This window comes from Scyliorhinus torazame, chromosome 4 (assembly GCF_047496885.1).
Source record: "Scyliorhinus torazame isolate Kashiwa2021f chromosome 4, sScyTor2.1, whole genome shotgun sequence".
Lineage (NCBI taxonomy): Eukaryota > Metazoa > Chordata > Chondrichthyes > Carcharhiniformes > Scyliorhinidae > Scyliorhinus > Scyliorhinus torazame.
This window is the reverse complement of record NC_092710.1, coordinates 3276737-3300144: the sequence shown is the minus strand read 5'-3', so window position 1 is coordinate 3300144 and position 23408 is coordinate 3276737. Positions and strand designations below refer to the sequence as shown.

Sequence of the window (23408 nt, the reverse complement as noted above, 5' to 3'; positions counted from 1 at the left end):
TTCGCAAAGCTTTTTGATACGGAACCCTGAGGTGTCCAGATGATGAGAAAAAGGAACCGTGTGTGAATCGGTGTCTAGTTTCCTGATTGCAACCTGCTCGCTTTCTTTCTTATTGCTGCATGGTTTTAATTAATGTCGGCTCGACGCGAAATTTCTTGATTTTGTTTCTTCCTCCGATCTCACATGGTTTTAATTAATATCAGGCAGTTACAAAATTTCTTGCTACAGTCATGGTTACTCCTCTGATGCCACTTACTGCCCAATGACCGTTAAAGGAACAAATTGTTGGATCCCATATGTTACAAATTCTTTCCGCTCATTCGGTCACCCAGGTAGGGAGTAACGGCACTGATCCCCGCCCTGCCTGAGGACCCCCTATGTATCCGGTCAGCCAAGCTCGGGTAGTGGAGCAACGGCACTGATCACCCCCCTACCCGGGGAATCCCACCCATTCTTGCCCACACACACTCACGCTTCGATCACTTCAGGTAATCTGGAGTGGTTCTTTACATTCCTTACTGTCCTTGGCAGGTCTTTCTTTCCCCTTATCTGCTCTTTAGTGTGGTTTAAAGAATGCCTTTTTGCCACAGCCTGCACACTCGACTCTTTACCTTCCGCGACTCTTTGGTCGCTTCCCCGGCTGCTATTTACATGTTTGACACACTTGGATGTTGCACACTTGCTGCTGTATGTGAACTACCTCTGGACCCTGGGCGGAGAAATTGTCCGCACACTCGCCGCATCGACCACAAGCTGCGGGATTCCTTGCACTTAAACAGAATTTTTATTTTCGGATGACTTGTCTCTAAAACAGTTATTTCAACAACAACAAAAAAAAATGAGGGAGCCACACGTAGTGACGATTCTAATGGGTAATTGAAGTTGACGAGAGAAAGACAAACAAAACAAGATGTTAACCAACGATAATAACAGATATTCTGCTTGCACCCTCGGGAATATACGAATAACGAAGAACAAAAGGACAAGATGAAGACAGGACTGATGACCCCCATTGTGATCATCGCTGGACTCCTACAACTGCGCGCGTTGAAAGCCTTGGTACCCCTCACCACACCGGCCCCGAACATGACCATACAATATGAGACCCCGAGCCCGGACACCACACCTCGCGTGAAAATAAAGACTGATACCCCCCCACATTGTGTGAAAACACTGTGAAATGGTATTCCCTTTCCTACACAGTAGAAGCCCTTTTAGTAATAGCAATACTCTGCAGTGCCGTTCAGACACTCAGACTCCGCAAATGGCGAAGGAGAGCCTCCCGCTCCCTGATATACACACTCCGAGGCCCTTTCCTTGCAATCCAACAAACCTTTTTCACTGACAAAAGAAAAAGATTGAACTTCTTCTATGCCTGGAATAGGTTAAGTAGAGATGCGATGCTGCAGTTTATTTCTTAAACATTTTTGTCTTGTACATAAGTTCCTTTGTGTTATTTGCCAGCAGCATGAGAGTAGCTTAGGTAATGATAGTTAGAGATTCCCTTGTGTAAAGAAGTTAAATGGGCAATGGTTAAATGTTTTATAGTGTCCCCTTAGCGTTTATGAATTTATGATGTGCTGATCAAATTAGGGAAATGCTCCAGGAACATAGGACAGAGTAGTGTAGAACCTGTCCTTGACCAAGGGCAACTGGCACACCACGGACGGATGAGGATCAACAGCGTGACCCACCACGCTTCGCGTTCAAGGATCAAGAGGACGGGATGTAGCCATCTGGGATGGCCACTTACAAAGGATCACGGGAAGTATGGCCACCTGCAAAGGACCCTGGGAAATATGGTCAACCCAGGTCTCAGACGCTCAGAGCTTATGTATATTGGCAACTCGATGGGCCGAATGGCCTCCTGCACTGTAAATTCTATGAAACTCTATAATCGTAAATGGCACAGTGATAACAATCAGCTCGATACTGGTACGAGAGCCAACCTCATCAATGTCTGATATAAAAAAGCTGCGATGTCAACCACCAATAGTTACCAGGACGGTATTCTTAAGAGATTAGAATGGTGACGAAATGTCGTCGTTAGGAGGCTGTGATCTTGATGCGGATGTCAAAAACAAAATTCACAAGTTGCAATTTTCTGCGGCGGCAGCGGACCGGGAGTCCTTCATTGGGGTTGAGGCTTGTGAGGGGCCACGGCCCGTCCGACGAGTCGACAGTGCGGACAATGCTGCGACAGGCACCCATCCCGCAGGAGACCCCACATGGAATGATTTCCGCTGAGATTTTCCAAGGTTTCGGTACGTTACCATCCACGTACAAGATTCACTTGAAGGAAGATGCAAAGACCGCGATTCATGCGCGAGAACGTGTGCCGGCGCCATTAAGGGATAAACTAAAGACAGAGCTAGAGAGAATGACTGCCTTGGATGTCATTCAACGTATCGAAGCCCCTACAGACTGGGTTAATTCCATGGCCTGTGTGAAGAAGCGTAACGGAGGCCTAGAAACCTGCATGGATCCGAAGGATTTGAATCTCAATATTAAAAGGGAACATTTCCCTGTACCAAAGAGGGAGGTGATAGCGGGTGAAATGGCAGGAGCAACCGGTTTCAGGAAATTGGACAAGTCTTCTGGCAATTGAAGCTGTATAAAGAAAGGACAAAAAAGTGCACCCTTCGGGAGGCATGATAAGATTGGGTGGGCAGGTCCATCCCCAACTGGGCAGCCAAAACGGCACACCTGAGGGAGACTTTGGAGAAAGTTGTAACATTCCACTGGTCCAGCAAGCAGGGGCAAGAGTAGCGGGCATTGCAGGCTCCGCTGACCACGGCGGCGTCAGATGCTGGGTCAGCGGTAAGAAGTAACCTGTGAGGATGGGCGAGACCGTCACCACTCCGTGATAGAAGGTTGGCGTGGACCTATTCCATTTCAATGGCCATGGACTATCTCTCTAACTACCCGGAGATAGCGCAGTTGGCGAATTCTACGGCAAGATGCGTTATTAAGAATGTCAAAGAAATCTTTGCGCGACACCCCATTCCAGATGCGGTCGTGGTCGATAATGGTCCTTGACTTGACTGCTATGAGTGGACGGAACTTAAGGAGCAGTTTGATTTCCAACATGTTACCTCCAGCCCGCGTTACCCTCAGTTAAACGGCAAGGCTGAAAAGGGAGTGCATATCGTCAAACAACTCTGAAAGAAAGCACATATCTTGTGCTCCTCAACTATCGAACGGCATTGCTAGTCCCTGGCCTCTCGAATGGTCGGATGTTAATGAACAGGCAATTACGCATGACTCTACCTCGCTTTCCCGTGAGCCCGTGAACCACTCGTGGGCAAGATAAATGGCCTCACAGTTGCTGAAAGAAGAGGAGGAGTCCTCGGTGGAGGAGCTAAAGGGCAAGTGGGAGGAGGAGCTTGGGGAGGAGATAGATGAGGGTCTGCGGGCTGATGCCCTGAGTAGGGTTAATTCTTCCTCCTCTTGCGCCAGGCTCAGCCTAATACAATTCAAGGTTACTCACAGAGCGCATATGACAGGAGCGAGGTTGAGTAGGTTCTTTGGGGTGGAGGACAGGCGTGGGAGGTGCTTGGGGAGTCCGGCAAATCACACCCACATGTTCTGGTCGTGCCCGGCGCTGGATGGGTTCTGGAGGGGTTTCGCGAGGCCTATGTCAAAGGTGGTGAAAGTCCAAGTCAAGCCGAGTTGGGGGTTGGCACTATTTGGGGTAACGGACGAGCCGGGAGTGCAGGAGGTGAAAGAGGCCGGTATTCTGGCCTTTGTGTCCCTGGTAGCCCGGCGGAGGATCTTGTTATTATGGAGGGACGCGAAGCCCCCCAGCGTGGAAGCCTGGATAAATGACATGGCAGGGTTCATTAAGCTGCAGAGGATTAAGTTTGCCTTGCGAGGGTCTGTGCAAGGGTTCCTCAGGCGGTGGCAACCGTTCCTAGACTATTTCGCGGAGCGTTAGGAGGAGGTTGGTCAGCAGCAGCCCAGGGGCGGGGGGGGGGGGATGCCTCTTTCGGGGGGGGGGGTTATTTTTGAATGTGGGGTTTGTGTTCTTTCATCCTTTTGTTATGGGGGGGGGTTTGTTTGTTATTAAAAATTGTTGGAAACATTTGAATAAAAATATTTAAAAAAAAAAAAAAGATAATTGGCCTCTTAGAAAACAAGGCAGAAGGGATTCCAAGACAGGTCTGCCAAAAATATTTCAAATCTGCAGCGAGAGGATACGGTGAGAGTAGAGGGATGGTCTCAAAAGCCAAAGGCCCAAACTCATACTTGTTATGACGGATGAAGATGTTTGTCATGTTCTGTCGACTGGCCAAAGTGAATGACGAACTGCAGAACATGGAGTTTAAGATAATTTATTGTAGAACAACTGAGTGATTGGATAACTAGGATAAATGAAATAAGAAACAGCCAGCACTAAACAGTTATTGTGGAACTGCAAAAGCGTCTATCTCCCAACGCGACCTGCTCCCAACTCCCCGATCGCAGGGTCGCGTGATGGGTCTACAATGCCACCTGGTGGTCGGGGAGGTCGCGCATAACATTATGTCCAAATTGCCTTGTGCATGTCATCGCAGTGTTGCCTTGAGGAGGAATAGAAGAGCTTTGCTCAAAGTACGGCAACCATTTTGATGCATGCAGCAGTCCTAAAACATCTGGAGAACATACGGAACCAACACGACAAGAGGATAATACGTCAACACGTGAAGAATGTGTCATGTGAGAGTGCCTTTCAGAAATGGGTGTTTATTACTGCAGTGATGCCAGAGAGGGGGGGGGTGGAGCTGGGCTGTCTGTCAGCTTTTTACTTTCGTTTTAGGCTGTTTGCTGCCGGGTGTGTTTCAGTTTTGTTTTCAGAGCTGGATCGCTGCAGTCACAGCCAGAAGGTGTATTAGAGTCTCTCTCTAATCTAAAGACTGTAAATCGATCTTGGTGATTTAAAACAGTCGTGATTTTAACCTGATGTGCTTCTGGTAAAAGGTGTTTTAAGTCTTATGGATGTTAAAAGGAAACCTTAAAGGGTTACTTAGTGTTGTAATCTTTGGGGGTTGTATTTGAATTGATGGTTGCTAAGATGTTCACTGTATGTTTTAAAAAGGTTAACTTGAGTTCATAGAATAAACATTGTTTTGCTTTGAAAAATACTTTTCGATCTCTGCTGTCCCACACCTGTAGAGTGGGCCGTGTGCTCCCCACACCACAATCAAGTAAAAGTTGTGGGCCAGGTGAACTCCATGCTACACTTTGGGGTTCTCTCAACCCTGGCCCATAACAAATGTCAAACGCAAACGACAATTATTGAAGAACGTGAAGGATCCATGATCAGCAGATACTGACGAGACACACAAGAATAAGGTGCAAGCCAGGGAGAGTGAACTGGTAACAGACTGGAAAGTCAAACTAAAGATATCTGAACGTGTATATAGTCCTGCATATCATAACGAAATGTAAAAAGTAATTTAATGCTTGTAACTAACTTTCTTTTACAAAGAAAAGGGGATGTGATGATAAGGCAAGCTTGTACATAATGTTTTTGCACAACCTCCGACCACTAGGTGGCATTGTAAACCCATCACGTGACCCTGAGATCAGGGAGTTGGGAGTAGGTCGCGCTGGGAGATAGACGTGTTTGCAGTCGTTCCACAATAGTTGATTCGGGTTAGTAGTTTAGTATATTAATTATTCTTGCTATTTTATCAAGCAGTTGTCCTACAGCACGGTAGCATTGTGGGGGCAGCACGGTAGCCTTGTGGACAGCACAATTGCTTCACAGCTCCAGGGTTCCAGGTTCGATTCCGGCTTGGGTCACTGTCTGTGCGGAGTCTGCACATCCTCCCCGTGTGTGCGTGGGTTTCCTCCGGGTGCTCCGGTTTCCTCCCACAGTCCAAAGATGTGCGGGTTAGGTGGATTGGCCATGATAAATTGCCCTTAGTGTCCAAAATTTCCCTTAGTGTTGGGTGGGGTTACTGGGTTATGGGGATAGGGTGGAGGTGTTGACCTTGGGTGGGGTGCTCTTTCCAAGAGCCGGTGCAGACTCGATGGGCCGAATGGCCTCCTTCTGCACTGTAAATTCTATGATTCTATGATTCTACAGTAAATTATTTTGAGCTACATGTTCTGTAAGTCGTCATTCACTTCAGCCAGTCTACAGAACCTGACACCCCCCCCCCCCCCCCCCGCCCCCTCCTGGAGGGTCTCCTCCGAGGCACTCACCACCCTGACTTGGAAATATATCGGCCGTTCCTTCACTGTCGCCGGGGCAACATCCTGGAGGATCCTTTCGATGACTATATCGGTGCGCTGGTCTGGGCCTCGCTACGTTGACCAATTTTGCTTCCAATTGCCGCCCTCTCTCACCTTCACGACGTCCGTCTCTGACACTTCTGGCCTTGCCACCCTGGTCCGCCCCCTCTCCCTCCCTGCCCCCCTCGGTCACCTCCGTGCCCATGCAAGCTCAGACGTTGGCGCATGCGGGCTCTGGCCTTCAGCGTAAGGGGAGTAGAGTACGCAAGAGTGATTGCTGCAGGACCTGGCGGCGACCCGGCCTGGAATACCCTGCCGCCCTCCTTGCTGACGGAACGGCGCAATAGCCCGAGAGGGAGTGCAGCAGAGGCTGGTCCCTGGAAGGAGGGGATCGTCCCGTGAGGCGAGACCGAGTGGAACGGGCCGGCGGTCCCTGGAGTTTGAAGAACCCAGAGGTGATCCCATTGAAACGTGTAAAATTCTTGGAGGGTTTGCCAGGGCCCATTCTGAGAGGCTGTTTCTACCCCCTAACCACCCACACACTCCCCTCTACTTCCTCCCCCCCCCCCCCCCCCCCCGCCCCTCCCCTCCCCGCGGGCTGGAGAGTCTAGAACCAGTGGAGGCTTCACATTCTCAGGACAGGGGGTCGGCCATTTTGGAAAGTGGAGTCGAGGGAGAAGATCGATCACGGTGGCGTTGAATGGGGGGGGGGCGGAGAGGCTCGAGGGGCCGAATGCCCCCCCCCCCCCCCCCTGTTCTCTGCTCACTTTACGTCTCCGCCTTGCCCCCACCCTGACCTCTCTGTTCTCGGTCTGCTCGAGGAGCAGCCTCTCGTCCGCCCAAAACGGCCTCCCGGGCCTAACGTTGAGCTCGATCGGCTCGGTCGTGACCCCGGCTCCCGTTTATTTGGGAAGTAGGTTTCTGTGGTGCCCAAGCTGTTACTATTTGCACATCCTCTGGACCCAACTTCGTCTTCTTTGCTTCTCCATTGACGTTGACCTTGCATCATGGTCCCTTTTGTCGTTCAAACGGCCCTGCCTGTCACCGAACTCTCCCTTTTGTTCTCACCACTCCCAACTCCACAAACATTTGCCTCCTTAAAACCCACTCCATCTCTCACCTCTTCCCAGTTTGAACGCTAGTTCATTGACTTTGCTCACTAACGCTGTCTCTCTCTCTCTCTTTCGTCACAGGTACTACCTCAAAGCAATTGAGCTTTTTCAGCATTTATGGTTGTATTTACCCAGGGTTTGACAATCAGCTCAAAGTTCAGATTCAGATTATCAATATCTTGCTGACCATTTACGAGTCTCTCTCTCTCTCTCTCTCGCGCGCGCTAAACCAACGAAAGATCTTCACTCCGGCTTCGATCCTGGTGGATCGAGATCTCGGGGGAATCAGGACGGAGACTGAGAGAGAGAGGGGGACCAGAAAGAGACGGGGTGGGACAGGGACTGAGATTGAGAGAGGGGCAGAGACCGAGAGGAGCGGATTTCGAGGGCACAGAGATAGAGGGCGGGGTTAGAGTGGGACAGAGATAGAGAGCGGGGTTAGAGTGGGACAGAGACAGAGAGTGGGGTTAGAGGGGACAGAGTTAGAGAGCGGGGTTAGAGTGGGACAGAGATAGAGAGCGGGGTTAGAGGAGGACAGAGATAGAGAGTGGGGTTAGAGGGGACAGAGATAGAGAGCGGGGTTAGAGTGGGACAGAGACAGAGAGTGGGGTTAGAGGGGACAGAGTTAGAGAGCGGGGTTAGAGTGGGACAGAGATAGAGAGCGGGGTTAGAGGGGACAGAGATAGAGAGCGGGGTTAGAGTGGGACAGAGACAGAGAGTGGGGTTAGAGGGGACAGAGATAGAGACCGGGGTTAGAGGAGGACAGAGAGAGAGAAAGATACAGAGACAGGGGCAAAGAGTGAGAGAGAAAGATAGTGAGACAGAGAGTGAGAGGGACAGAGAAAGAGGGCGTAAAACAGAGGGACAGAAACAGATCAGGAAGAAGAGAGTGAGGGGGACAGACAGAGAGAGAGAAAGAGACAAAAACAGAGAGAGGGACAGAGGGGGAAGAGGCGGGGAGAGGGGCTGAGAGACAGAGAGGGGGGTGGGACAGACACTGAGATAGAGAGAGAGAGGCAGCAGAGAGAGAGAGTGTGCACCAGCGAATCGAGGCAGGCAGAGACAGGGGTGGCAGCAGGGGGAAATACAGCGAGCGAGAGAGAAATAAGGAGGGGAAGGCGAGGGGACTGGTGGGCGGATCTCGAGTGCAAAGAGGGTGCGGGATGGAGATGCTGAACGATTCGAGGTCCACTCTCCATGCAGCGATGGACAGCAAGGACCGTTTCGCTTACTCCAATCCGGCACTGACGATGGACGAAACGATCGCAGAGCTGACCGTGGACATCTGCTCCACCTCAAAATCTACCCTTCAGCAGACAAGGTGCGTAGACCCGTGGACGCCAGACCAGCTGGGGCTCTGGGGGAGAGGGGAGGGGGGAGGCGCTGAGAAGCAAAGAAATTACAGCTGGCCATTCAGCCCCTCGAGCCTGCTTCCCCCCCCCCCCCCCGCAAAACGATCAACGATCATCCGCTCCCTCAAACCCTCCTTCCCACCTGCTTCCCCCCCCCCCCCATCCCAATCCCGGATTTTCCACCAGCCCCTTCCGAAAAGCAACATGGGGAATGGGGGGGGGGAATGGAGCGAGGGGGGAGGTCAGAGGGTTAACCGGACACAAACATTGCCCCGTGCAAAAGCAGGAGATATTTGTACAAGTTATCTCCAGGCCGGTCAAAGGGAGATGTTCAGAAAGACTTTAAAGGAGCGAGAGAGAGAGAGAGGCGGAGACTGAGACCGAGACAGAGAGCGTCGTAGAGCGGTTCAGAGAGGGAATGCCAGAGCTCGGCAGCCCAGGCCGCTGGAGGAATGGCCACCAATGAGATTCAAATCGAGGGAGGCCCAAGAGGCAATTGGAGGAGCTCAGAGATCTCGGAGAGTCAAAGGAGGTCAAACAGAGATGGGAGGGCTGTAGGGGCTGGAGGAGATTTCCGAGATAGGGAGGGGTGTACGAGCTGTAGGAGGTTACAGGGATAGGGAGGCTTGTAGCGGCTGGATGAGGTTACAGAGATCGGGAGGGTTGTAGAGACTGGAGGAGGTGAGAGAGATAGGGAGAATTGTAGGGGCTGGAGGAGGTTACAGAGACGGAGGGTTGTAGGGGCTGGAGGAGGTTACAGGGATAGGGAGGCTTGTAGCGGCTGGATGAGGTTACAGAGATCGGGCGGGTTGTAGAGACTGGAGGAGGTGAGAGAGATAGGGAGAGTTGTAGGGGCTGGAGGAGGTTACAGAGATAGGGAGGGGTGTAGGAGCTGTAGGAGGTTACAGGGATAGGGAGGCTTGTAGGGGCTGGAGGAGGTTACAGAGAGAGGGAGGGTTGTAGGGGTTGGAGCAGGTTACAGAGATAGGGAGGGTTGTAGGGGCTGGAGGAGGTTACAGAGATGGGGAGGGTTGTAGGGTCGTTGGAGGTTTCAGAGATAGGGAGCATTGTGGAGGCTGGAGGCGGTTAGAGAGATGGGGAGGGTTGTAGGGGCTGGAGGAGGTTACAGAGTAAGGGAGTTGCAGGAGCTAGAGGAGGTTATAGACTTGAGGGTTTTAGGGGCTGGAGGAGGTTACAGATATTGGGAGGGTTGTGGGGACTGGAGGAGGTTACAGAGATAGGGAGGGTTGGAGGGGGTGCAAGAGGTTACAGAGATAAGGAGGGTTGTAGGGGCTGGAGGAGGTTATAGAGACAGGGAGGGTTGTAGAGGCTGGAGGAGGTTTCAGAGATGGGGAGGGTTGTAGGGTCATTGGAGGTTTCAGAGATAGGGAGCATTGTGGAGGCTGGAGGCGGTTAGAGAGATGGGGAGGGTTGTAGGGGCTGGAGGAGGTAACAGAGATAGGGAGGGTTGTAGGGGCTGGAGGAGGTTACAGAGTAAGGGAGTTGCAGGGGCTGGAGGAGGTTATAGACTTGAGGGTTTTAGGGTCTGGAGGAGGTTACAGAGATAGGGAGGGTTGTGGGGACTGGAGGAGGTTACAGAGATAGGGAGGGTTGTAGGGGCTGGAGGAGGTTATAGAGACAGGGAGGGTTGTAGAGGCTGGAGGAGGTTATAGAGACAGGGAGGGTTGTAGACGCTGGAGGAGGTTTCAGAGATAGGGAGGGGTGTAGGGTCGTTGGAGGTTTCAGAGATAGGGAAGGTTGTGCAGGCTGGAGGCGGTTACAGAGAGAGGGAGGGTTGTAGAGACTGGAGGAGGTTTCCGAGATAGAGAGGGTTGTAGGGGCTGGAGGAGGTTACAGAGATAGGGAGCGTTGTAGGTGCTGGAGAAGGTCACAGAGATGGGGAGGGCTTTAGGGGCTGGAGGAGGTTACAGAGATAGGGAGGTTTATAGGGGCTGGAGGAGGATACAGAGATAGGGAGGGTTGTAGGGGCTGGAGGAGGTTACAGAGACAGGGAGGGTTGTAGGGGCTGGAGGAGGATACAGAGATAGGGAGGATTGCAGGGGCTGGAGGAGGTTACAGAGATCGGGAGGGTTGTAGAGACTGGATGAGGTTAGAGAGATAGGGAGGGTTGTAGGGGCTGGAGGAGGTTACAGAGATAGGGAGGGTTGGAGGGGCTGGAGGAGGTTACAGAGATAGGGAGGGTTGTAGAGACTGGAGGAGGTTAGAGAGATCGGGAGGGTTGTAGAGGCTGGAGGAGGTTACAGAGTAAGGGGGTTGCAGGGGCTAGAGGAGGTTATAGTCATAAGGGGGGTTTTAGGGGCTGAAGGTACAGAGATAGGGAGGGTTGTAGGGACTGGAGGAGGTTACAGAGATAGGGAGGATTGTTCGGACTGGAGGAGGTTATAGAGATAGTGACTGTGGTCGGGGCTGGAGGAGGTTACAGTGATAGGGAGGGTTGTAGAGGCTGGAGGAGGTTACAGAGATAGGGAGGGTTGCAGGGGCTGGGGAAGGATACAGAGATAGGGAGCGTTGTAGAGTATTTGGAGGTTACAATGATAGGGAGGGTTGTAGGGGGCAGGAGCAGGTTACAGAGATAGGGAGGGTTGTAGGGGCTGGAGGAGGTTACAGAGATAGGGAGGGTTGTGGAGGCTGGAGGCGGTTACAGAGATAGGGAGGATTGTCGGGACTGGAGGAAGTTACAGAGATAGGGAGGGTTGTAGGGACTGGAGGAGGTCATAGAGATAGGGTGGGTTGGATGGGCTGGATGAAGTTACAGAGATCGGGAGGGTTGTAGAGACTGGAGGAGGTTAGAGAGATAGGGAGTGTTGTAGGGGCTGGAGGAGGTTACAGAGTAAGGGGGTTGCAGGGGCTAGAGGAGGTTATAGTCATAAGGAGGGTTTTAGGGGCTGAAGTTACAGAGATAAGGGAGGGTTGTAGGGACTGGAGGAGGTTACAGAGATGGGGAGGGTTGTTGGGACTGGAGGAGTTACAGAGATAGGGAGGGTTGTCGAGGCTGGAGGAGGTTTCAGAGATGGGGAGGGTTGCAGGGACTGGAGGAGATTACAGAGAGAGGGAGTGTTGTTGGGACTGGAGGAGGTTACAGAGATAGGGAGGGTTGTAGGGGCTGGAGGAGGTTACAGAGATAGGGAGGGTTGTAGGGGCTGGAGGAGGTTACAGAGATAGGGAGGGTTGTAGGGACTGGAGGAGGTTACAGAGATAGGGAGGGTTGTAGGGTCTGGAGAAGGTTACAGAGATAGGCAGGATTGCAGGGTCTTCAGGAGGTTACAGAGATAGGGAGGGTTGTAGGGTCTGGAGAAGGTTACAGAGATAGGCAGGATTGCAGGGTCTGGAGGAGGTTACAGTGATAGGGAGGGGTGTAGGGGGCTGGAGGAGGTTACAGAGATAGGGAGGGTTGTAGGGGCTGGAGGAGGTTACAGAGATAGGGAGGGTTGTACGGACTGGAGGAGGTTACAGAGATGGGTAGGGTTGTAGAGGCTGGAGGAGGTGACAGAGATAGGGAGGGTTGCAGGGGCTGGGTGAGGGTACAGAGATAGGGAGATTTGTCGAGGCTGGAGGAGGGAACAGAGATCGGGAGGGTTGTAGAGACTGGAGGAGGATACAGAGATAGGGAGGATTGCAGGTGCTGGAGGAGGTTACAGAGATAGGGAGGTTTGTAGGGACTGGAGGAGGTTACAGAGATAGGGAGGGTTGTAGGGGCTGGAGGAGGTTACAGAGAGAGGGAGGGTTGTAGAGGCTGGAGGAGATTTCAGTGATAGGGAGGGTTGCAGGGGCTGGAGGAGGTTACAGAGATAGGGAGGTTTGTAGGGACTGGAGGAGGTTACAGAGATAGGGTGGGTTGGAGGGGCTGGAGGAGGTTACAGAGAGAGGGAGGGTTGTAGAGGCTGGAGGAGGTTTCAGAGATAGAGAGGGTTGTAGGGGCTGGAGGAGGTTACAGAGATAGGGAGGGTTGCAGGGGCTGGAGGAGGTTACAGAGATAGGGAGGGTTGTAGGGACTGGCGGAGGTTACAGAGATAGGGAGGGTTGGAGGGGCTGGAGAAGATTACAGAGATGGGGAGGGCTGTAGGGACTGGAGTAGGTTACAGAGATAGGGAGGGTTGCAGGGGCTGGAGGAGGATACAGAGATAGGGAGGGGTGTAGGGGCTGGAGGAGGTTACAGGGATAGGGAGGGATGTAGGGGCTGGAGGAGGTTACAGAGAGGGAGGGTTGTAGGGTCGTTGGAGGTTTCAGAGATAGGGAAGGTTGTGCAGGCTGGAGGCGGTTACAGAGAGAGGGACGGTTGTAGAGGCTGGAGGAGGTTTCCGAGATAGAGAGGGTTGTAGGGGCTGGAGAAGATTACAGAGATAGGGAGGGGTGTCGTGGCTGGAGGAGGTTACAGAGATAGGGAGGGTTGTAGGGGCTGGAGGAGGTTACAGAGATAGGGGGGTGTAGGGACTGGAGGAGGTTACAGAGATAGGGAGGGTTGTCGCGGCTGGAGGAGGTTACAGAGATAGGGAGGGTTGTGGGGACTGGAGGAGGTTACAGAGATAGGGAGGGTTGTAGGGGCTGGAGGAGGTTACAGAGACAGGGAGAGTTGTAGGGGCTGGAGGAGGATACAGAGATAGGGAGGATTGCAGGGGCTGGAGGAGGTTACAGAGATCGGTAGGGTTGGAGAGACTGGATGAGGTTAGAGAGATAGGGAGGGTTGTAGGGGCTAGAGGAGGTTACAGAGAGGGAGGGTTGTAGCGTCGTTGGAGGTTTCAGAGGTAGGGAGGGTTGTGGAGGCTGGAGGCGGTTACAGAGATCGGGAGGGTTGTAGGGACTGGAGGAAGTTACAGAGAGAGGGAAGGTTGTAGGGGCTGGAGGAGGTTACAGAGATAGGGAGGGTTGTAGGGTCGTTGGAGGTTTCAGAGATAGGGAGGGTTGTGGAGGCTGGAGGCGGTTACAGAGATAGGGAGGGTTGTAGGGACTGGAGGAAGTTACAGAGATAGGGAGGGTTGTAGGGACTGGAGGAGGTTACAGAGATAGGGAGGGTTGTGGGGGCTGGAGGAGGTTACAGAGATCGGGAGGGTTGTAGAGGCTGGAGGAGGTTACAGAGTAAGGGTGTTGCAGGGGCTGGGGGAGGTTATAATCATAAGGGGGGTTTTAGGGGCTGAAGGTACAGAGATAGGGAGGGATGTAGAGGCTGGAGGAGGTTACCGAGATAGGGAGGATTGTTCGGACTGGAGGAGGTTATAGAGATAGTGACCGTGGTCGGGGCTGGAGGAGGTTACAGAGATAGGGAGGGTTGTAGAGGCTGGAGGAGGTTACAGAGATAGGGAGGGTTGTAGGGGCAGGAGGAGGTTACAGAGATAGGGAGGTTGTAGGGGCTGGAGGAGGTTACAAAGATAGGGAGGGTTGTAGGGGCTGGGGAAGGATACAGAGATAGGGAGCATTGTAGAGGCTGGATGAAGTCACAGAGATCGGGAGGGTTGTAGAGTCTGGATGAGGTTAGAGAGATAGGGAGGGTTGTTGGGGCTGGAGGAGGTTACAGAGAGGGATGGTTGTAGAGTATTTGGAGGTTTAAGAGATAGGGAGGGTTGTGGAGGCTGGAGGCGGTTACAGAGATAGGGAGGATTGTCGGGACTGGAGGAAGTTACAGAGATAGGGAGGGTTGTAGGGACTGGAGGAGGTTAGAGAGATAGGGAGGGTTGTAGGGGCTGGAGGAGGTTACAGAGTAACGGGGTTGCAGGGGCTGGAGGAGGTTATAGTCATAAGGGGGGTTTTAGGGGCTGAAGTTACAGAGATAAGGGAGGGTTGTAGGGACTGGAGGAGGTTACAGAGATTGGGAGAGTTGTAGGGGCTGGAGGAGGTTACAGAGACAGGGTGGGTTGTAGAGGCTGGAGGAGGTTCTCCCCCCCCCCCCCCCCCGTGTCTGCGCGCGTTCCCTCCGGGCGCTCCGGCTGTGCGGAGTCTGCACGTTCTCCCCCCCCGTGTCTGCGCGGGTTCCCTCCGCGAGGAGCGCTCCGGCTGTGCGGAGTCTGCACGTTCTCCCCCCCCGTGTCTGCGCGGGTTCCCTCCGCGAGGAGCGCTCCGGCTGTGCGGAGTCTGCATGTTCTCCCCCCCCCCCCCCCCCCGTGTCTGCGCGCGTTCCCTCCGCGAGGAGCGCTCCGGCTGTGCGGAGTCTGCACGTTCTCCCCCCCCCCCCCGTGTCTGCGCGCGTTCCCTCCGGGCGCTCCGGCTGTGCGGAGTCTGCACGTTCTCCCCCCCCCGTGTCTGCGCGGGTTCCCTCCGGGCGCTCCGGCTGTGCGGAGTCTGCACGTTCTCCCCCCCCCCCCCGTGTCTGCGCGGGTTCCCTCCGCGAGGAGCGCTCCGACTGTGCGGAGTCTGCACGTTCTCCCCCCCCCTCCCGTGTCTGCGCGCGTTCCCTCCGGGCGCTCCGGCTGTGCGGAGTCTGCACGTTCTCCCCCCACCCCCGTGTCTGCGCGCGTTCCCTCCGGGCGCTCCGGCTGTGCGGAGTCTGCACGTTCTCCCCCCCCCCCCCGTGTCTGCGCGGGTTCCCTCCGGGCGCTCCGGCTGTGCGGAGTCTGCACGTTCTCCCCCCCCCCCCGTGTCTGCGCGGGTCCCCTCCGCGAGGAGCGCTCCGGCTGTGCGGAGTTTGCACGTTCTCCCCCCCTGTGTCTGCGCGGGTTCCCTCCGCGAGGAGCGCTCCGGCTGTGCGGAGTCTGCACGTTCTCCCCCCCCCCCCGTGTCTGCGCGGGTTCCCTCCGCGAGGAGCGCTCCGGCTGTGCGGAGTCTGCACGTTCTCCCCCCCCCCCGTGTCTGCGCGGGTTCCCTCCGCGAGGAGCGCTCCGGCTGTGCGGAGTCTGCACGTTCTCCCCCCCCCCCCCCCCCGTGTCTGCGCGCGTTCCCTCCGCGAGGAGCGCTCCGGCTGTGCGGAGTCTGCACGTTCTCCCCCCCCCCCCGTGTCTGCGCGCGTTCCCTCCGCGAGGAGCGCTCCGGCTGTGCGGAGTCTGCACGTTCTCCCCCCCCCCCCCCCCCGTGTCTGCGCGCGTTCCCTCCGCGAGGAGCGCTCCGGCTGTGCGGAGTCTGCACGTCCCGTCCCCCCCGTGTCTGCGCGGGTTCCCTCCGCGAGGAGCGCTCCGGCTGTGCGGAGTCTGCACGTTCTCCCCCCCCTCCCCCCGTGTCTGCGCGGGTTCCCTCCGCGAGGAGCGCTCCGGCTGTGCGGAGTCTGCACGATCTCCCCCCCCGTGTCTGCACGGGTTCCCTCCGCGAGGAGCGCTCCGGCTGTGCGGAGTCTGCACGATCTCCCCCCCCGTGTCTGCACGGGTTCCCTCCGCGAGGAGCGCTCCGGCTGTGCGGAGTCTGCACGATCTCCCCCCCCCCGTGTCTGCGCGGGTTCCCTCCGCGAGGAGCGCTCCGGCTGTGCGGAGTCTGCACGATCTCCCCCCCCGTGTCTGCACGGGTTCCCTCCGCGAGGAGCTCTCCGGCTGTGCGGAGTCTGCACTGTGCGGAGTCTGCACGTTCCCCCCCCCCCGTGTCTGCGCGGGTTCCCTCCGGGAGGAGCGCTCCGGCTGTGCGGAGTCTGCACTGTGCGGAGTCTGCACGTTCCCCCCCCCCGTGTCTGCGTGCGTTCCCTCCGGGCGCTCCGGTTTCCTCCCACGAGTCCCCCAAGACGGGCTTGTTGGGTGAATGTGGACATTCTGAATTCTCCCTCCGCATACCCGAACAGGCGACGGAATGTGGCGACTGGGGGCTTTTCACAGTAACTTCATTGCAGGGTTAATGGGAGCCGACTTGTGACGATCATAAAGATTATGATTAGAAGTAGAGGCTCTGTTGTGCTTTCTTGGTCGTCGTGTCGATGTGTGTGGACCAGGACAGATTACATAGATTACATAGATTACATAGAACATACAGTGCAGAAGGAGGCCATTCGGCCCATCGAGTCTGCACCGACCCACATTAATCCCTCACTTCCACCTTATCCCCGCAACCCAATAACCCCTCCCAACCCTTATGGACACTACGGGTAATTTATCATGGCCAATCCACCTAACCTGCACATCTTTGGACTGTGGGAGGAAACCGGAGCACCCGGAGGAAACCCACGCAGACACGGGGAGGATGTGCAGACTCCGCACAGACAGTGACCCAGCGGGGAATCGAACCTGGGGCCCTGGCGCTGTGAAGCCACAGTGCTAATCACTTGTGCTACCGTGCTGCCCACGGTAGCACAAGATTGTTGGTGATGTGCACACTGAGGAATTTGTCGGCCCCGTTGATGCTGACAGGGGTGTGTACATTCTTTGCTTCCTGAACTCAATGACCATCTCTTTAATTCGCTGACATTGAGGGAGAGATTGTTGTCGCTACACCACTCAGTACTGACCCTCTGACAGTGCGGCACTCCCTCAGTACTGACCCTCTGACAGTGCGGCACTCCCTCAGTACTGACCCTCTGACAGTGCGGCACTGCCTCAGGACTGACCCTCTGACTGTGCAGCGCTCCCTCAGTACTGACCCTCTGACAGTGCAGCACTCCCTCAGTACTGACCCTCTGACAGTGCGGCACTGCCTCAGGACTGACCCTCTGACTGTGCAGCGCTCCCTCAGTACTGACCCTCTGACAGTGCAGCACTCCCTCAGTACTGACCCTCTGACAGTGCAGCACTCCCTCAGTACTGACCCTCTGACAGTGCAGCACACCCTCAGTACTGACCCTTTGACAGTGCAGCACTCCCTCAGTACTGACCCTCTGACAGTGCAGCTCTCCCTCAGTACTAACTCTCTGACAGTGCAGCACTCCCTCAGTACTGACCCTCTGACAGTGCGGCACTCCCTCAGTACTGACCCTCTGACAGTGCGGCACTCCCTCAGTACTGACCCTCTGACAGTGCGGCACTCCCTCAGTACTGACCCTCTGACAGTGCGGCACTCCCTCAGCACTGACCCTCTGACAGTGCGGCACTCCCTCAGTACTGACCCTCTGACAGTGCAGCTCTCCCTCAGTACTGACCCTCTGACAGTGCAGCTCTCCCTCAGTACTGACCCTCTGACAGTGCAGCACTCCCTCAGTACTGACCCTCTGACAGTGCGGCACTCCCTCAGTACTGACCCTCTGACAGTGCGGCACTCCCTCAGTACTGACCCCCTGACAGTGCGGCACTCCCTCAGTACTGACCCTCTGACAGTGCGGCACTCCCTCAGTACTGACCCTCTGACAGTGCGGCACTCCCTCAGTACTGACCCTCTGACAGTGCGGCACTCCCTCAGTACTGACCCTCTGACAGTGCGGCACTCCCTCAGTACTGACCCTCTGACAATGCGGCACTCCCTCAGTACTGACCCTCTGACAGTGCAGCACTCCCTCAGTACTGACCCTCTGACAGTGCAGCACTCCCTCAGTACTGACCCTCTGACAGTGCGGCACTCCCTCAGTACTGACCTCTGACAGTGCAGCACTCCCTCAGTACTGACCCTCTGACAGTGCGGCACTCCCTCAGTACTGACCCTCTGACAGTGCAGCACTCCCTCAGTACTGACCCTCTGACAGTGCGGCACTCCCTCAGTACTGACCCTCTGACAGTGCGGCACTCCCTCAGTACTGACCCTCTGACAATGCGGCACTCCCTCAGTACTGACCCTCTGACAGTGCGGCACTCCCTCAGTACTGACCCTCTGACAGTGCGGCACTCCCTCAGTACTGACCCTCTGACAATGCGGCACTCCCTCAGTACTGACCCTCTGACAGTGCAGCGCACCCTCAGTACTGACCCTCTGACAGTGCAGCACTCCCTCAGTACTGTCCCTCTGACAGTGCAGCACTCCCTCAGTACTGACCCTCTGACAGTGCGGCACTCCCTCAGTACTGACCCTCTGACAGTGCAGCACTCCCTCAGTACTGACCCTCTGACTGCTGCACTCCCTCAGTACTGACCCTCTGACAGTGCGGCACTCCCTCAGTACTGATCCTCTGACAGTGCGGCACTCCCTCAGTACTGACCCTCTGACAGTGCGGCACTCCCTCAGCACTGACCCTCTGACAGTGCGGCACTCCCTCAGCACTGACCCTCTGACAGTGCAGCACTCCCTCAGTACTGACCCTCTGACAGTGCAGCTCTCCCTCAGTACTGACCCTCTGACAGTGCAGCACTCCCTCAGTACTGACCCTCTGGCAGTGCAGCACTCCCTCAGAACTGACGCTCTGACAGTGCAGCACTCCCTCAGTACTGACCCTCTGACAGTGCGGCACTCCCTCAGTCCTGACCCACTGACAGTGCAGCACTCCCTCAGTACTGACGCTCTGACAGTGCAGCTCTCCCTCAGTACTGACCCTCTGACAGTGCAGCACTCCCTCAGTACTGACCCTCTGACAGTGCAGCTCTCCCTCAGTACTGACCCTCTGACAGTGCAGCACTCCCTCAGTACTGACCCTCTGGCAGTGCAGCTCTCCCTCAGTACTGACCCTCTGACAGTGCAGCACTCCCTCAGTACTGACCCTCTGACAGTGCGGCACTCCCTCAGTACTGACCCTCTGACAGTGCAGCACTCCCTCAGTACTGACCCTCTGACAGTGCAGCACTCCCTCAGTACTGACCCTCTGACAGTGCAGCTCTCCCTCAGTACTGACCCTCACACAGTGCAGCACTCCCTCAGTACTGACCCTCTGACTGTGCAGCACTCTCTCAGTACTGACCCTCTGACAGTGCGGCACTCCCTCAGTACTGACCCTCTGACAGTGCGGGACTCCCTCAGTACTGACCCTCTGACAGTGCCGCGCTCCCTCTGTACTGACCCTCTGACAGTGTGTCACTCCCTCAGCACTGACCCTCTGACAGTGCGGCGCTCCCTCAGTACTGACCCTCTGACAGTGCGGGACTCCCTCAGTACTGACCCTCTGACAGTGCAGCTCTCCCTCAGTACTGACCCTCTGACAGTGCAGCACCCTCAGTACTGACCCTCTGACAGTGCAGCTCTCCCTCAGTACTGACCCTCTGACAGTGCGGCACTCCCTCAGTACTGACCCTCTGACAGTGCAGCTCTCCCTCAGCACTGACCCTCTGACAGTGCGGCGCTCCCTCAGTACTGACCCTCTGACAGTGCAGCACTCCCTCTGTACTGACCCTCTGACAGTGCAGCGCTCCCTCAGTACTGACCCTCTGACAGTGCGGCACTCCCTCAGTACTGACCCTCTGGCAGTGCAGCACTCCCTCAGTACTGACCCTCTGACAGTGCGGCACTCCCTCAGTACTGACCCTCTGGCAGTGCGGCACTCCCTCAGTACTCACCCTCTGACAGTGCAGCACTCCCTCAGTACTGACCCTCTGACAGTGCGGCGCTCCCTCAGTACTGACCCTCTGACAGTGCAGCACTCCCTCAGTACTGACCCTCTGGCAGTGCAGCACTCCCTCAGTACTGACCCTCTGACAGTGCGGCGCTCCCTCAGTACTGACCCTCTGACAGTGCAGCGCTCCCTCAGTACTGACCCTCTGACAGTGCGGGACTCCCTCAGTACTGACCCTCTGACAGTGCCGCGCTCCCTCTGTACTGACCCTCTGACAGTGTGTCACTCCCTCAGCACTGACCCTCTGACAGTGCGGCGCTCCCTCAGTACTGACCCTCTGACAGTGCGGGACTCCCTCAGTACTGACCCTCTGACAGTGCAGCTCTCCCTCAGTACTGACCCTCTGACAGTGCAGCACCCTCAGTACTGACCCTCTGACAGTGCAGCTCTCCCTCAGTACTGACCCTCTGACAGTGCGGCACTCCCTCAGTACTGACCCTCTGACAGTGCGGCGCTCCCTCAGTACTGACCCTCTGACAGTGCAGCACTCCCTCAGTACTGACCCTCTGACAGTGCAGCGCTCCCTCAGTACTGACCCTCTGACAGTGCGGCACTCCCTCAGTACTGACCCTCTGACAGTGCAGCACTCCCTCAGTACTGACCCTCTGACAGTGCAGCACTCCCTCAGTACTGACCCTCTGACAGTGCGGCACTCCCTGAGTACTGACCCTCTGACAGTGCGGCGCTCCCTCAGTACTGACCCTCTGACAGTGCAGCACTCCCTCAGTACTGACCCTCTGGCAGTGCAGCACTCCCTCAGTACTGACCCTCTGGCAGTGCGGCACTCCCTCAGTACTGACCCTCTGACAGTGCAGCACTCCCTCAGTACTGACCCTCTGACAGTGCAGCACTCCCTCAGTACTGACCCTCTGACAGTGCGGGACTCCCTCAGTACTGACCCTCTGACAGTGCAGCACCCCCTCAGTACTGACCCTCTGACAGTGCGGGACTCCCTCAGTACTGATCCTCTGACAGTGCGGCACTCCCTCAGTACTGACCCTCTGACAGTGCAGCACTCCCTCAGTACTGACCCTCTGGCAGTGCGGCACTCCCTCAGTACTGACCCTCTGGCAGTGCTGCACTCCCTCAGTACTGACCCTCTGACAGTGCGGCACTCCCTCAGTACTGACCCTCTGACAGTGCGGCTCTCCCTCAGTACTGACCCTCTGGCAGTGCGGCACTCCCTCAGTACTGACCCTCTGGCAGTGCTGCACTCCCTCAGTACTGACCCTCTGACAGTGCGGCAGTCCCTCAGTACTGACCCTCTGACAGTGCGGCGCTCCCTCAGTACTGACCCTCTGACAGTGCGGCACTCCCTCAGTACTGACCCTCTGACAGTGCAGCTCTCCCTCAGTGCTGACCCTCTGACAGTGCGGCACTCCCTCAGTACTGACCCTCTGACAGTGCGGCACTCCCTCAGTACTGACCCTCTGACAGTGCGGCACTCCCTCAGTACTGACCCTCTGACAGTGCAGCACTCCCTCAGTGCTGACCCTCTGACAGTGCGGCACTCCCTCAGTACTGACCCTCTGACAGTGCAGCACTCCCTCAGTACTGACCCTCTGACAGTGCGGCACTCCCTCAGTGCTGACCCTCTGACAGTGCGGCACTCCCTCAGTGCTGACCCTCTGACAGTGCAGCTCTCCCTCAGTGCTGACCCTCTGACAGTGCAGCTCTCCCTCAGTACTGACCCTCTGACAGTGCGGCACTCCCTCAGTACTGACCCTCTGACAGTGCAGCTCTCCCTCAGTACTGACCCTCTGACAGTGCAGCTCTCCCTCAGTACTGACCCTCTGACAGTGCAGCACTCCCTCAGTACTGACCCTCTGACAGTGCGGCACTCCCTCAGCACTGACCCTCTGACAGTGCAGCACTCCCTCAGTACTGACCCTCTGACAGTGCAGCACTCCCTCAGTCCTGACCCTCTGACAGTGCAGCACTCCCTCAGTACTGACCCTCTGACAGTGCAGCACTCCCTCAGTACTGACCCTCTGACAGTGCAGCACTCCCTCAGTCCTGACCCTCTGACAGTGCAGCGCTCCCTCAGTACTGACCCTCTGACAGTGCAGCACTCCCTCAGTACTGACCCTCTGACAGTGCGGCACTCCCTCAGTACTGACCCTCTGACAGTGTGGCACTCCCTCAGTACTGACCCTCTGACAGTGCGGCACTCCCTCAGTACTGACCCTCTGACAGTGCGGCACTCCCTCAGTACTGACCCTCTGACAGTGCAGCACTCCGTCAGTGCTGACCCTCTGACAGTGCAGCACTCCCTCAGTACTGACCCTCTGACAGTGCGGCGCTCCCTCAGTACTGACCCTCTGACAGTGCGGCACTCCCTCAGTACTGACCCTCTGACAGTGCAGCACTCCCTCAGTGCTGACCCTCTGACAGTGCGGCACTCCCTCAGTACTGACCCTCTGACAGTGCAGCACTCCCTCAGTACTGACCCTCTGACAGTGCGGCACTCCCTCAGTACTGACCCTCTGACAGTGCAGCGCTCACTCAGTACTGACCCTCTGACAGAGCAGCACTCCCTCAGTACTGACCCTCTGACAGTGCGGCGCTCCCTCAGTACTGACCCTCTGACAGTGCAGCACTCCCTCAGTGCTGACCCTCTGACAGTGCAGCACTCCCTCAGTTCTGACCCTCGGACAGTGCAGCACTCCCTCAGTACTGACCCTCGGACAGTGCAGCACTCCCTCAGTACTGACCCTCTGACAGTGCGGCACTCCCTCAGTACTGACCCTCTGACAGTGCGGCACTCCCTCAGTACTGACCCTCTGACAGTGCAGCACTCCCTCAGTACTGACCCTCTGACAGTGCAGCACTCCCTCAGTACTGACCCTCTGACAGTGCGGCACTCCCTCAGTACTGACCCTCTGGCAGTGCATACAGTTCAATCTCTCCCTTCCACCCTGTTTTCTTTGAGAAATTTGCTCAAAGTAGATTTTGAGACTCATTCCCATTCCGACTGTTACAGTTGTTTCTGAGTTTCGCCGCGCTCTGTATTAACATTCTTAGCGATCTGCTGACTGTTTGGTGGAGTGCCCAGGGTACAGAATGTCCATCCTTCCAGATTAAACATCTATAATCTCTGCTCCGTGCTTATTCTGTGCATGACCTTGAAGAACCGCTTATAAAGTTTAAAATGTGAAATTGTCCCTTTTTGTCAGAACAGAGGTCGCTTTTTTTTAATACGATACAGATATGGAGAGTTCAAGGCAGATTGTGTGGGAAGATATGTCAAAATACAAAGCGACAGGTGTAACAGGCTGGAGAAGGGGCTGAATGGGGCCTCCTCCTGTTCCTGTGTAACAGGCTGGAGAAGGGGCTGAATGGGGCCTCCTCCTGTTCCTGTGTAACAGGCTGGGGAAGGGGCTGAATGGGGCCTCCTCC

General features: G+C 55.8%; 1 protein-coding gene across 1 annotated transcript in view; it reads left to right on the top strand.

Moving 5' to 3' along the window:
• The first annotated feature begins 8367 nt into the window (after positions 1-8367).
• LOC140411269 (uncharacterized) overlaps positions 8368-23408 on the top strand; it is a 27783-nt gene continuing 12742 nt past the window's right edge. Inside the window, exon 1 of the mRNA XM_072500392.1 lies at positions 8368-8655. Within this exon, the coding sequence (XP_072356493.1) occupies positions 8498-8655 (158 nt within the window). The 5' untranslated portion in view covers positions 8368-8497. The remainder of the gene's footprint in view (positions 8656-23408) is intronic.